This window comes from Acanthochromis polyacanthus, chromosome 3 (assembly GCF_021347895.1).
Source record: "Acanthochromis polyacanthus isolate Apoly-LR-REF ecotype Palm Island chromosome 3, KAUST_Apoly_ChrSc, whole genome shotgun sequence".
Taxonomy (NCBI): domain Eukaryota; kingdom Metazoa; phylum Chordata; class Actinopteri; family Pomacentridae; genus Acanthochromis; species Acanthochromis polyacanthus.
The window spans coordinates 21,867,524-21,882,652 of record NC_067115.1 but is presented as its reverse complement, the minus strand read 5'-3'; the positions used below and the strand labels follow the sequence as shown (position 1 = coordinate 21,882,652).

The 15,129-nt window shown below is 39.5% G+C and overlaps 1 protein-coding gene across 2 annotated transcripts in view; it reads left to right on the top strand.

The window, feature by feature from the left end:
- Positions 1-2: 2 nt before the first annotated feature.
- The window catches only part of mast1a (microtubule associated serine/threonine kinase 1a), a 91,178-nt gene continuing 76,051 nt past the window's right edge, over positions 3-15,129 (top strand). The window contains exons 1-2 of one of the 2 annotated variants that reach the window (XM_022190630.2): positions 3-1,131; positions 14,290-14,318. In XM_022190630.2, the coding sequence (XP_022046322.1) occupies positions 1,093-1,131; positions 14,290-14,318 (68 nt within the window). In that variant the 5' untranslated portion in view covers positions 3-1,092. Of the gene's footprint in view, positions 1,132-14,286; positions 14,319-15,129 lie in introns of both variants that reach the window. The other variant, XM_022190629.2, reaches the window with a different exon arrangement.

Below are 15,129 nucleotides of genomic sequence, written 5' to 3'. Positions count from 1 at the left end.
AAAAACCCACATCTCAGCCCGCTCAGCCTCCGGTCTCTGAGGGGTTAACCGTCATTCGGTAGTAGGAAGTGGGTGGTTGGAGCTGAGGATGGAGCGGAGCCCGTGTAACAACCACGGATCATTTTTTCACAAGAAAAACGGAATGATCGCATCGTTTCGTTGCCTGATGACCTAAAACGGACGAAGACCAGAAGCGACCAACCTGCTTTCACCACCGACGTTTGTATCCTTCATGGATGGACGTATACATCTATGTGTGTGTACACAGAGACGCCACAGATTCTCATTCATCGTGCCTTTTTTTGAATGCACACATGCTCTGACAGCGTGCGGATGTGTCGTAAAACCGAGATTAGCTTCATGTGCAATATGCATGCAATGAACTCCGTGCACTCGCATGCACTGGTGCCTTCTCAGCACACGCACTTGGCTGCGGGTTGCGGATGTGGAGGATTTCGGCTGTAGAGCATCGCAGCGATCGACGCGTCTCAAAACGATGACAGTAGTTGAATTAATTTATTTCGGCTGTTATTGGTGCAACGAGCTGCTGAGAGATTCGCCAGATTGTTGACTCGGACAACGTGTGATTCAGCGGGGGTGAAGATGTCTGCAAACTTGTCTGCTTTATCTAATCTGAGCCCTGATAGCCTTCGCTCCGACGGACTGGATTTCTTCTCTCAGCTGGAGTTGGCTTCATGCTGATCCCCCCTCCACCCGCTTATTCAGCATTTCCCAGCACAGATCAGCCTCGTCAGTAGTCTCTGTCAGTCTCTGGCAGCATGGGATGTCGGCTAGAACTTTTTTACACTTTGGGTGGAGTTTTTTTGGGGTTGTAACGCGAGACCAGTTCCACTTTTTTATGCCTAATAACTCGCCCTGGTGTCCCCTTTACGCGCTGACCACGATCTCTTGGCACTGATCGGAACATTGGCTGGCGGATGATGTTAACGGCACCTCCTCTTCTACCAAGCGATTCGGTTTAGTTGTAAATCGTCAAGCCACGCGAGACTGGGGCCTCGTTCTCGCCCCGGTCACCTGGAAACGGCAGGACGCACGAGGCCGCGCCTTCAGGTGTGAAGCCGGACACGCGCCATGGACGATTCTGGGATCATCCGGAGACGGAGGCTGCAGGTGAGAAGACGCTTTCTTCACTTACCTGTCCTGGTGTCTGCATTGAACAATACCAACAAATACTGTTTTACTTACTGAGGGAGGATTCAGCAGTAAAGAGCCTGATATATGGAGGTTTTACACAGATGTGGGTCTCAAGAATCACAGGTCTGTCAAACATTTGCCAAGTAGGTTTACACTTCTGTGACTAAATAATGGTAGTTATTTCCATTAAGCACGTCTTTCCCAGTTTCTAAGACCTATGGCGTCCCAATATTATGAATGTAATGTTGCCAGATTCCACACAATCTCCCTTTTAATCTACTGCCAGCGTTTTATGGTGAGATACATGCAGCAAAACATCACATATTTATTTATTCCATGAGAACAACTGGGTCTCTTTTTTTTACTTCTATCTTTTTATCTTGCACTTTTGTTGTATTTTCAAAAGAGGAGTTCATTGCACAGCTGTGCAATGACTATAAAAGCATCCAATTATGTTGTGTAACGTTTCATAATGCATGTTTCCTTGATATAAAGGCTAATATAAACAAATGTGCAAGTATTATCACATCAAATGATGGACGATCTGGATAGACAAGGCTGTTGTGAACGAAAAAAAAAATAGATACAACATATAGAAATAGTCCTTTTAATGGCCAAGATAAGAGCAAAGTAAGGAAAAGTAACAAAATTACCCTTAAAATATCCAACCCTCTTAACACTAGTTTGACTTGATGTAACATGTGCTTCTTTTACGACAACAGTGTTTGAATCAGAACTTCTGGTTTTAAAGCTATAAAGGCACAAAACAGAAACAACATGTTACAGTTTCAGGCTGAACAAAACAGTTACATTCAACTAGGAGTGGCCAATGCAAAACCATTTTCTACCACTTGCTGTGTACTTTTCTATAAATCATAATATACATTTTTTTTGACTAAGATATAATTTTTGGCTTCCTTTGGTAAACTAACTCCTGACAACTCCTAGTTCTTTATCACAGCGATTTATAAAATAAACAACAACCATAGAAACAGTCTAGCTTGTTCATTCAATCATCCACTGTGGTCACACTCCATTAGATGTAATAAAAGGAAAGTTAAAAGTTAAAAAAGTTAAAAGCATGGCCCAGTCTTCTCTAATGCACAGTTTTGTAATAACTCCTATAAAAAAGGCAGGACAGTTTGTCTGTTGAATTCACTGTAATATGTTAAGTCTCTTATAATCAGTAATATGTTGAGCGTGGTCTGCTTTCAGTAGACCGAGGAGGTGGAATAGACTGTTCTGCTACATTTGCATAATGTGGACGAGTCACTTCATCCATCAAAGTCAAGGTCAAAGGTTCTTTATTGTCATATCATTCCACATTTGCACATGCAACAATACAAAATTGGACCCTGGTCCTGGTTTCAGCCATAAGACAATATAAAACACTTCCATAAAAGACAATATAAGTATAAAAAGACACTGTTAATATATACAAACCTACAACATAAATAGATGTGCATCCATGTGTTGTACATTATGACTGACATGTCAAGGTGCTGGTTGAACTTCCTCCGAGGCTTTCCTCAGCCTGGTGGGCGTGTGAAACTAATCAAATGAGGCAGGCAAAGCTCACTATCAGGGCCACTGTCTGTCTCCGCTTCCTCCTGAGTTCATTTACAGTGAAATACTTTGCTGCACACTGTGCCAAGACATGATGCTCCAGATGATTTCTCATCATTTATAGAAAACAAACAGCGGATTTCCTCCACAAATTACAGTAGAGCATGGTAACACCACTGTGAGGCTTAAAGTTTGTGCTCCTACAGGTCCTGTGTGCTCCTAATGTCAGGCCGGTGGATCAAAGCACTGAATTACGTTTGCAAAGATAAATCTGTGATGGAGTTACACTTGATACCCCGTTATTCTAAAGCACACAAAGATATCTGCTACAGCTGTGTCCGGCTCTACCTTTGTTGAACTGCACCTATTGATCTGTTTGTTGAAGATTTCCGCTCATCTGTATCTCAGTGACATTTAGACTGAAGGGGTTTCGTAATTGCTGTCTTTCCATAGCTGGTAAGAGTGCAGGGAAATACATTGCAGTTTTCCCCAAGTAGTAATAAGATGTTTGTGTGTACACTCACAGGTTAATCATGGAAATGTAATGGATCATTTTAAAGTTAACAGTTTGCTGATTATTGTCTGGGCTAATTGTTTGGTGTGTAAAACAAAAAGAGTGAAAATATATCCATTAAGACTCCCTAAAGTTGTGGCTGTCATGTTCAGCAGCTTATTTTGTCAGACTGTGAGTCCAAAACCCAGTTCGCAATCATAAACGATTAACAGAAATGACAAAAATGCACATTTAAGAAGCTGGAACCAACAGATTTTGGGCATTCTTATGTCAGAAAGTGACCAAAATAATAATTTGATAACTGGAGTTTCAAAACAATTGGAGATTAATGTTGTAAAGTGATGAATATACTATCAGCTATCAATTTTTTTAAAAAAATTGAGCAATAAATTTTTATTCTATGAAAAGGCAAAAATTACTGGAATCTGTTCAGACAGGTCAAAGTAACAGCGATAATCATCTTATTTTGTCCGACTAAGCATTGAAAAATCAACCGTATTTGTTTTAAAGTTATGTCCAACAAAGAACAGCTACTCTTTACATATAAGAATATGGAACCAAAGAAGATTCTCCATTTCTGCTTAATGAAATAACTATTTCTTTCAACATTTTAAAAACGCTTCTTTGATGAGGTCGTGTGTAATCAAGTTCTGTTCTTAAATTACTTAATTAATCCCTCTAGGTAACAGATGTTGTAAATCACAGAAGTAAAGACTTTCAGATTGGATGTGTGATATCGATTATTGTAGAACGGTTATCACTTGGTCAGAATAAAAATGGGTGTAGCTCGTTTTGTGCTTTTAAGGTTTGGCAGAGTTCAATGTAAATGAGAAGACAGTCAATTTGCTGAGCTCAGTAGTCTTTAAGATTGAAATATTTCATCAGAAAATAATTATATCTGAATTTCACAGTGGGAGCGTAAAGCAGGCAGTCTGGCAGATGGACAGGAGGAAATTTGATGTGAACATAAAGGTTTAAATGTAATGTACATGCAGAGACGCAGCAAGACTCACACCCACACTGTAGCACAGTGGACTCACCAGCTAGCTAAAATCAGGAACACATAAAAGACACATGCACTTAGAAGGAGATTACTGAGGAGTCAGACTGCACTTTTGATTTTAGTTAGAAGCTGAGTGTAGTTTAATTTGTGTGTGTGTGTGTGTGTGCGTGTGTGTGTGTGTGTGTGTGTGTGTGTGTGTGTGTGTGTGTGTGTGTGTGTGTGTGTGTGTATTCTTACTGTGGCAGCATCTTGTGTTAGTTTGTTTCTGTGTGTGCATGCGTAGCATTCATGCCTATATGTACATATCAAATGGACTTCCACCCCCTGCCCTTACTCTCCCATTTCCATTGAAGTGGTCGATATCCATATCTCAGACGGAGGAGGTCTAAATGCTGAGGATGTGGTGCAGTTGTCAGGCCCATTAGCAGGACTAATGGTGGCCTAACAGCCTTGTGTGCCCTCAGGGAGGAAGACCAACCACCAGCAGCAGGACAGGCTGAAAAGACTGGAGGCCAGGAGGGGGGCCGGCATAGATTAGAAGTAGGCAGCAGCTGTGGGCTACAGTAGACCCCATTTAAGTGGCTATTACAATATCTGGATCCCTTTACTGCCTGGATCTACTTTCACTCCACAGAGACAGAGGCGGGAGGAAAATGGCTGTTTGTGTATATACTATTATATGTTTGTGTTCACTTGGTTGGTCATCTGTGAGTATGATTGTGGACACTGGACTAATTGGAGATAAAAGTGAGGTAGAGCCTGGTTTAGCTGAGTGTCATTAAAATGGCTACTGATACAGTGCCTGAACACGCAAATGAGTGAAATGATGCTTTCTGTTGAGTCATTTTCCATTCAGTAATTTGACAAAAGGTTTGAATGCGGTTCTTTTTAGGGCTGATATCAATCATTAAACGTGAAGATGACTGGGGCTGGCCTGAATAGTGCTTTCTGGCCTCTGAATATTCGGGCCCTAACAAAGACGGTGGAGATGGCGGAGATGGGCCGAATATTCGGATCCGTTCGTCTGGTCTCCCGGGTCCACATTTTGTCCTCGTTGAGTCTTTAGTTAAACTGAAGAATTCCCAAACACCGGTCTTCAGCATCATGTCTTGTGTTTATGCAACGAAGTGAAGCGTGGCTTCAGAGTCGGCAACAACCTGGCCATTCAGGTGGTGTTTACAAACACGAATGGAGGAGCCGAAATGAGCCGGAGAACACGGCAGGATGAGCCGAAATGGGCCGAAGGCGCAGGGAAGAGACGAGCTCCGAATATTTTCTGGGGGGAGGAGGGGGTGATCACATCGACATATGTGTATATGTTTATGTGATCACATGACGAGATGAGCCGATGTGGGCCAAAGGCAGAGGGAAAACAGTAACGCTGCATATTCTTTCCGCCCGGTGACGTCCGACTGCGGCGAATATTCGGATACCAAAATTAATATCCGGATAGTGCCGTAGCGAACGAATATTCGGATATTCGGGATATTCGGGTCCAGCCCTAAAGATGACTGATAACCAATATTTGGAGCTAACATGCGGCTGAAATGCAACAAGATGTTGTGTCTGCCTTCGAGGTTTGAGGAGACAAAGGTTATATTTGACAGTTCAGCAGTCAATTACTGACTCTTCTTAACTAAGTCTGCTTTCGGGTCGATCAATATGGGTTTTTCAGGACTGATACCGATGCTGATTATTGTTAATCAAGGAAGGCCGATAATCAATATTTGGAAATGTAATGTTTTCACAGCATGTGATGACAGAGAACCAGTTATTCATAACTAGGCTTCTTCATTAATAAGGGTGACTATGACTGAATGTGTAAAAAAGCATTAGGAGTGATTGAAAAAGAATGTTTGCCTCCATTTATGTGGGATCGACTGAGATTGATCAATTCGTCTTCAGCAGTTACATCTGCTGTTGTACTGTCTTAATATTTCACTGTTTTATCACTTTTATTGCTCACTAAGGTCCAGATCTTAAAGCATTATTATTTATTCTTTTCCAGACTCTGTTTCTGGGTAATTTGTGACTGCCTGGCAATTTAGCTGCTAGCTGTTAGCATAGCATTGGCCACTGTGAATGTAGCTATTGTCCTGGTTTGTGGCACCAGTGTGTTTTGTTTTTTTTTGTTTGGTTTTTGGAATTGCTGCTTGAGAGACATTTCTGAGACCACAGAGTGACTACAGACAGAGAGGAAGCTGCATCAGACTGGAAGTAGCACATTTAATCGATCATTAATCAGTCAATGAAAACAACGATGCCGATAATTGGGAAAAAAGCTGTCCCTGCTCAACATATGTAACACATTTCAGGCAGTGACATAATCTTGGACCTTGCTGCAACAGGCCCGACCTTTCTTTATGAAAAACACTTAAATACAGATAATTACAGCAGCAAATATTATCGTGATCTGTGGCTCCATTCAGTCCATTTTATTTGGCTGTAGTTGGACTTACTTGACTGTGATTGTATTTTTTATGTTGTGGGAGAGAGCATGTCATTAATGTGAGTTATTTTCCTCCTAAGTGAAGATTATCATGTCGTCCTGAGCTGTAGTAGGTGGACGGAGTATACTTACACTTAACCCATATGCTCATACACTCACACACACAAACAAACACAAATCATGCTGCGTGTCTCATCCCGCTCTGATGTAGGAGTACCACACACACACACACACACACACACACACACACACACACACACACACACACACACACACACACACACACACACACGCTAGCATAATTTGTCCAATATTTTGTTCTGGGCAGTGTGCCCATTTCCAATATGCTAAGCACAAGGGATAAGAGTATGATCACTGCAGAAGATCCAGCTCTCTTTTCCAACTCCTGTCACTCACTGCCATGCCCACTGCTTTGTTCTGCCTCACCGCAGCCTTCTGATGTCAGTATTATTCAGAAAGAGTAGGTTTCGTACTGAGGGAGCAAAGTGCACATCAAAGCAACAGATCTGGGCCGGAATATATTTGGGAATAGCTTCTAATGTTTGAACCACTTTTACTGGCCTTGAATTATCATGCCAGACACCTATAAAACACAAAAGCTTGTACTCAGCTTCATCCCCAAAACACATAAGAATGGTAGAAAATAGCACTTCATAACGTTTCAAATTCCCCATTGTTAAAAGGAAGCAGCAGAGGTTGCTGTAGGTCGCACATTTTATTGAGACGTTGACAGTACTTCAGACCTCTGTGTAGAGACGTCTGGATTCAAGGCTTTTAAGCAAAGCTTGAAGGCTAGTGGACTATTAAACTGAAGAATACACTGTGTGACATTTGCCTTGCAATCTGCTGTCATTTTTGGCAGCCGAAACAGAACAGAAGCCTCACGACTCTGCCCAGTGTTAGCATATTAACATTTTCCTTTTCTTTGGTTTCCAGTTGGCCTTCGCGTCATCCTTGGGTAAATATGCACTGAAAACAAAACCATAGAAACGCCATGTGACACCTTGTCTTCACTGCTCAGGCAAAGTTGTCGAATACTTTAATCTATTTTGAATTGTCCTGCAGTAATAAAGCATAGCGGCGGAGGACATTGTGAATAATGCGCAGTCACTTGTAGCACAGAGCGGCTGTGCATAATGAATTAAATGTGCCAGGGAGGTGTTTGTTTTGTATGTGCAAACATCTGAGAGTCTGGCACTGCTGCATTACATCTTCAAAAAACCTCTTATTTAAGTCTTTTGGCATCTTTATAATGTGCACAAGTTGCATCAGATCATTTTCTTATGTGGATGACAGAAAAGACTCCACAGGCAGTTCAGATGAATTTATATGTGCGTGTGTATAATCACACCTTTCTATATTAAGGCAGTGTGTTGTTGCACGTTGTAGTTTATTTTGTGCGTTGCTAAAGAATGAGAACACAGTGGGACACATCATTGCATTTATATATATATATATATATATATATATATATACTGTGAAGACAGAAATTGTGTTTTAATCATGAAAAATCTCATATAGTGATTATCCAGGCCTGAGATTACTGTTGTGACTTAGTCATGCCACAGCGTGCTTTTCTAACGTACTATAAAACAGCATTACTAATGCTACACTATTTCAATAATGAAAATAAAAGAGAAATGCATTAATATACATTAATTCATAAAAACCTAAATAGGATTACACTGCTTATTTTAGGATTGTAGCTGCACTCTTAGGTACAAAAATCCACTGAAGAAAAGGCTGATCAATCTTAAAGACTCCCTGCAGTGAAAATGTTGTTATTTTTTCCTTGTTAGCACATCCATATGGCGTTTTCTGCTAGAGGACACATCATGAGCAAAATAAGCATTCAACGCCGCTCAATAGCTGAGTGTTTCCACCTTGAAATGCAGCGACAGTCTTAAAAACGCAGATTTAGACTTCAGAGAATTTCCCAAAGGCGACATCTTAAAATTGCTTAAAATTTATTGGAGTTCAGATAAAATCCACAAACTCTCACATTTGAGGAGTTGAAACTAGCAAATATTTGCCACCAATGTCTGTTTTTTTTTTTTTAACACAATAGACTAAAAGCTCGGGAGCATTTTAATCTTCAGAATAGCAGAAAAATATATCAGCACGTCGTGATTCAACAAGAATGAGCCCAGACAGACAGAAAAAGAAATCTACTGTTTGTTGTTCACAAAATAGGAGACTGTTACTGTTGCTGCTACAGTTGTTGCTGTGCTATTGCTTCTTCAAAATGGTTTATGGGGTTTCAATCAGGAGGCTTTGTGCTTTTCAGTTCTATTCAAAATACAGCGGCAGGCCGGTTAGAGTTGAGGACTTGCATACAAGTTTGAGTTTGCTACATGAGGGATGCACTCGCAGATCTGTTGATGAATGGAGGATCGCTCTTCATGAACATGAGGTGTCATAAGATTGCTGCTGCAACTGTTGCTTGTTTTCATCATAGATTAATCTGCAGATTATTTTCTCAGTTAACTGATTGTTCATCTGGTTCCCAGAAAACAGTAAAAATAAATAAATAAATAAATAAATAAATATGTCCTTCACATTTTCTTAGAGCCTGTCTGAACTCAAAGATGTTTAGAGTGTCCAATGTAAGCTAGAGAAAAGGAGTGTGTTCTGTTGGTGCTTAATTCTGCTGACACTGGTGAGAGGCAAGGAGTAATTCATTGTCAAAATAGTTGCTGATGAATTCTGCCAGTTTACCAATTAATTAATCCATAATCAGTGCAGTGCATAATTAGTGCAGCAGTGTTTCAGATCTAGGGGTGAGAAAGGCATCAAAATGATTTATTTTGGAATGAAATCTGTCACACACGAGCAAAAGATGCAGGAACTGACCAGTTTTTGTCATGTACCCTCATTTCTTTTGCTTCTACCTGAAGGTCCACGCTCACACTGCATGTGCATTGACGTTTCTGTTGCAAGCAAATGGATTTTGCTGAGAATTTTAACAGGTTGTCGTGGTCGCTTGAACTGAGGCGACTATTGTTCAAAGAAATGCTGGAGTGACCCGTAACATGGCAACAGTAGGTACAGTAGCCACGTATTGGACAGACAGTGAGAGGGAGCAGGTGTTCGAGTTTTATCCATTAGCCACCCTTATCACCCCATCCACACACACACACACACACACACACACACACACACACACACACACACACACTGATATAAGACTCCTGTGGGGCTCTCTCTGACTCACCCTGGCCAAGCTCACTTCCTTTTGATGATGTAGTGTATTAGCATCCCAGAAAGAGCTCACTTTGATCGATGATGTCACTCCCATTGAAAAAAATAAGCGACTGCTCTCTCAAAATGCTTCTACACCGCTATAGATGAATTTAACCTTTTCCATATTCGTAGTAGTTTGATGTTTTATCAAATGTAGATACCACTCTGGTGTCTTTTAGTAAATATGAAGCTTCTGTCAGAAGATGATTGGGTTACTTAAACATTAAGACCGAAAATGGAGGAGAATAACACTCCATATTAAACACACAAATAAGTTTGAATGCTTTATATGAAGCATATTTCCTATAATACTGAATTTTATTCTAATATGCCAGTTTGTTCAGAGTAGCACTGAACGTATACTGCAGTTGTTCAGAAGCCCAAGAGGGATATTTATGATTCAATCTTTAAGATTCCTTTTAAAAATGCAGGTTTAGAACTCTTTCTTTTAAACACCAGAATGCGTGTGATGAGCAAAGCTCGAGTGACAAATAGTCCAAACCCTGAGTATTTGTACAGCTACGTATTTATGCCTCAACACATTCAGTCTGAGATAAACAGTGGATGCTACTTCAAGGTCACAGCTGTAATGTGAATGAGTTTACAGCAGCATAGAGCTATTTGGAAAGCGACCATTTTAGCTGGACTGGTTGGTTTGACAGTCACATTATCTTTTCAAAAAATCTGCTCAATTACACCATTTATCACCATTTATGCCAACAGTTACCTGACAAAAAATCAAAAACATTTTGATTGAACTGGGTTGAACTGAAGGCTGTGTTGATGCAGGGCAGACATGAGACAAGTTCAGGTAGCAAATTAAAAATGTGAGTAACAAAACATTGACGGTGTCTAGAGTCACCTTATTTTCAGTATTTGTAAACTGTTTAGAACTGATTACAGTTTTTCTTTCTGTTTTTACAAAATGAACAATCAAAAGAAATGCAACTTTCATTTACATTTTTCTCATTTTATTTGTTTGTTTTACTGCATAAAATCTTTTTTTTTCTAACCGTGGTTGTGTTGTTTTCATAGTGGTGCAGGACTTTATATTTCAGTGAAAAATGAGACCTACAGTGAGTAAAATTGTGACAGGAGAGGAGAGAAACACCCAAAAATGGCTTAGGGTTAGCTAAACACATAGTACCCAAAGTTTAGGGGTTCAAAAATAAATGGACACTTAACTACTTAAAATGATCAATTCATGCTCACACAAGCTTTAGCATTGAGTAAAGCAATGACCACGCAAGGACGTCTGTTCAATTATTTCTGATTTTGGTCACTATCTGATCAGTTTATTGGTCAGAATCTACTTTGTTTCTTCGTACGGCCCACTTTGATACCTCAAAACAAACAGAGCTGATCTGAATATTGTATTGCAGTTTTATATTAAGGCTAGGTTTTATTACTTCACAGTGCTGGAAGTGGGTGAGTTCAGGTATCTAGCTTGGTACCAGACTGTTGGGAGACAAGAGCTCCAGCTGTCAAGTCATGTTTCATCACTCTCGCTTTGTTTGGCTTTTTGTAATTCCTGTTTGCTTATACAAAGACAATGAGATAGACTGAGAGTAAAAAGGGAGAGAAATTTCAGGATGAAAACCTCCTCTGGAAAACCAGTTGCAGTCTCTTATCTTGGCCTTATTTTTCTCTCATGTCATGTGATCCTGGTGTCGTTGGTGGATTCATTTCTATTCACTGGCATGGCTCGGTGCCATTAAGCCTGCCCTGAGAGAAAAAACCCGAAATGATAATATCTTTTTAGCCCAGCCAGTGAGCGGTAGAAAATAGCCCGATAAGCCGTGCAGGACAGGCTGACAATAGATCCTGACGGTAACCTGATCTCACCTAAACTGGATGTTAAATGGTTTTAAATTGGGAATAGACGGGCAACAAGCAGCACACAGCTTCATCCCAGTTGATCCTAATCACATCAGCGTCCTTGCTGTTGTGTCCCAATGTCATAAATATAGCAGCAACAGATTTTAAATTGACTTTGGCTCCACTCAACCTGGTGATTCCTGAAGCTCTGAAGCCTCTGAGCACTTAGGAGGGATCAGTTTTCGAACTGCTTTTTCACTTGCGCCAGTCAAGAACAGAAAATCACAAAGACAACGTATATAACCATGAAATAAAACTAAAAATCAAAGCATATCCCTCTATAATTTGTGTTCAACATGCTGTTCTTGAAAAATATACATACCTTAAGTCAGTGCTCTGTATATTTTTTAGTTAAAGCTTCAGAAAAAAAACTAGATTTGCAGCTTTATATCTCTAACAATCAGCTAAGTTGCAGTTTATGTCCATGTCTTTGCAGATTTATGTTATATAGGTGTAGTGAAGACTTAAAGTCCACTCAGAGAAAAAAAGAACAGAGTCAGATTTCTTGTATGTCCTCTTGTTCAGCCAATAAAGCAGATTCTGACAGAACAGAAAGTTGTACCGACAACAGCAGACAAAGCTTCATATTGTGGATGTTGCTACAAAGAGCCTGCAAATTCTAAAAAAATGGATTCTTCACACATCTTTACCATCATAGAAGCTCTATCACCAGCTCAGTATCTGACCAAATGTGACATATGTCCACAATTCCTCCTTCTATTCCTGAGTTATGGAATAAGAGCGTTTTGGCAAGTTAATGTTAGATGTAAAAAGTCATCGCTTTATCATTTTGTCCTCTTTGACATTAATGCTGTCATAATTATTGTGTACATTCCTGACTCATGGACGAAAGCATGTTTTGTGAGGTAACCGTGACCTTTGACCACCAAAATATCATTAGTTCATTGCTGAGTGTCATTTTAGAAGTTTTGAAACCATTTTGTGAAAGACAGATGCTTGGAAAATACCAGAGAGCTGAGTGCTTATGAGAAACAAATTATTAATAAAGTCAAGGCTCTAGTTTTACATTCGATCAGTTTGGAAACTGCAGAGGAGCCACTGGGAGCTCAGCTTCTCTTAATAAGACACAAACCCTCTGCAAACATGATTTCTGTAAAATACCGACAATATACTATTTTTTAAAATACATTTGCATCTTTCTGTGTCTTCGACATCATGGATTATGTGGAAATTAACCCATTAATGTATGATCTATGCATGAGACAGATTTATCACTAGGTCACTTTAATGAAGTTACGATCAACTTGGTTTTTGGTGCCACTCAGGAAAACTCCTTATTAAGCAATGTATTTATTCCACAAATTGGACTAGATCACAAAAATCATTTGTCTTTCTTTATTAACAATGATATGTTCTACTCTTGTACTGAAAGAAGCAGCGTCTCTCAGCTCCGTGGTGCTGACAGACGCAGCTGCTTTTCATTGGTTTTCTTAATCTTTGTCCTTCATATTCTTAGTAATAGCAATAGTGATAAATAAAAGCAAAATAAATTGTTTAATAGCTGATTTTCTGACAATAAAAAGTGAAAAAACAAGTGAGCTCCCCTGAAGGCCACTGTGTACTTTGTGTTTGAGGGTTAAGATGAGAAACCAGACCACTCAGTGGGTATTACACAACTATTAAAGGGAAAGTTCAAAATAGTGCTATTGTCTGACTTTTCTACAATGTTTGCATCTTAAGTCAGATTTACAAAACTTTATTTGTCCCCAGGGGGCAATTAAAAGACACGTAGAGCAGGCAGTGCAACAATGACGCAAGAAATTGAGTAGAAAAAAGATTAAAAAGATAAAGTAACATAAAATGAACAAATGGGAATAAATATAAATAAATATAGAGCAGTGAAGCTGGCAACATACATACAAGGCGTGACATTCTTCTTACTTTTACCTCTTCAGACCCATAAAAGTCCCTCTAAAGCAACATTTCAAAGAAAACCCCCCTAATCACCATCTGTGAAAGGGACACAAGTAATTATTGTTAAATATGTGTAACTCAAGAAACCCATTAATCCTGTGTAGACAGAGGTGTCAGTCTAAGGTTGGACCTTCACTGAATTTGATTCATTTACACCCTGTTTGTATGAAAAAAAATAACAAAATGCTGGAATGAACAGAAGCAGCAGCTGTAAAATGTATCAGGTGGCAAAAATCTAAAATTCGCACCAATAATCGGTAATACGATGGAAGATTCATTAACTGCTTTTCCTTATTAAGTAATTATATCAGCATGATGAATTTAATCTGTTTTGAACCGCTGTTTGCAGTGATTATAACGAGAGATTACAGGGTCTGTTGTGCTGCTCCATTGCAGTAAATTAGAACCTTCTCTACAGTTTTCTGCTTGTAAACAAATGACGTGTAAACCTGATCTAACCCGTTTCATGTGTCTGCTCTCTTTTCTTTCCCTTTTCTCTCATTGCTTTGTCTTTCTCACCAGAAGGATCTACCTCTGCCTCGAAAAAGTAGCAGGTAGGTTGAACTTTACACGCATTTTCAATGATTTTAATTCGGATGTGAGAGTGAGCATGCCTGGTTGTAGCACACCTCTAACCCAGCGCAAGCTGGGATATGTAGGCAGCAGCCCTCCACAGCCCTCTACAGGATGAAGTAGGTAGATCTTATGGATGGATGGATTTCTGCAAATGTGTGCTTCTGAAATACTGTCTTCAGTATATGTATCAGACCTACATAAAAATAGTTGGCAACGAACTTATTTGTGCTGCCTGATGTTGTAAGTTGTTCTAAATTGAGGAACAATTTAGTGTGGTCTGTCATCATCTGAAAATTATTTTTCCGTCTCGGAGTTTTGCTTATTTTTTGTATTGTGTGACTTACATAGAACACAGCTGTTGTCTGAGTGGAGGAACATGGACAGATGAGGAGGGAGTGACATTTTTTAACCTTTGGAACCTAAAGACATTTTTTTTGCCTGCTTTTCCTCACATTTTAAGTTGCTGTGGGTTCATTTTTCACAGAAATATAAAATGATGCACCACTATGGAAAAAGCAAACTCACTGTTACAAGCAGAGGGAACTCAGAAATGTCTTTTTCACAGTGTAATATGATAATAGTGCCATAAATCATAAAAAAAAGAAGACAAATAAAGTTGAATTTCTTAGAATATTGATTACACAAAAATGGAATAAAATCGTAAGTTTATATGTACAATATTGTACCAATTGTGGTATATCATGGTGACATGACACAATATAGACATTGTGCTGCTTCATTTTTAAAAAATTTTTTCCCATGTTTGTCTCTTATCTGCTCAGTGCAAAC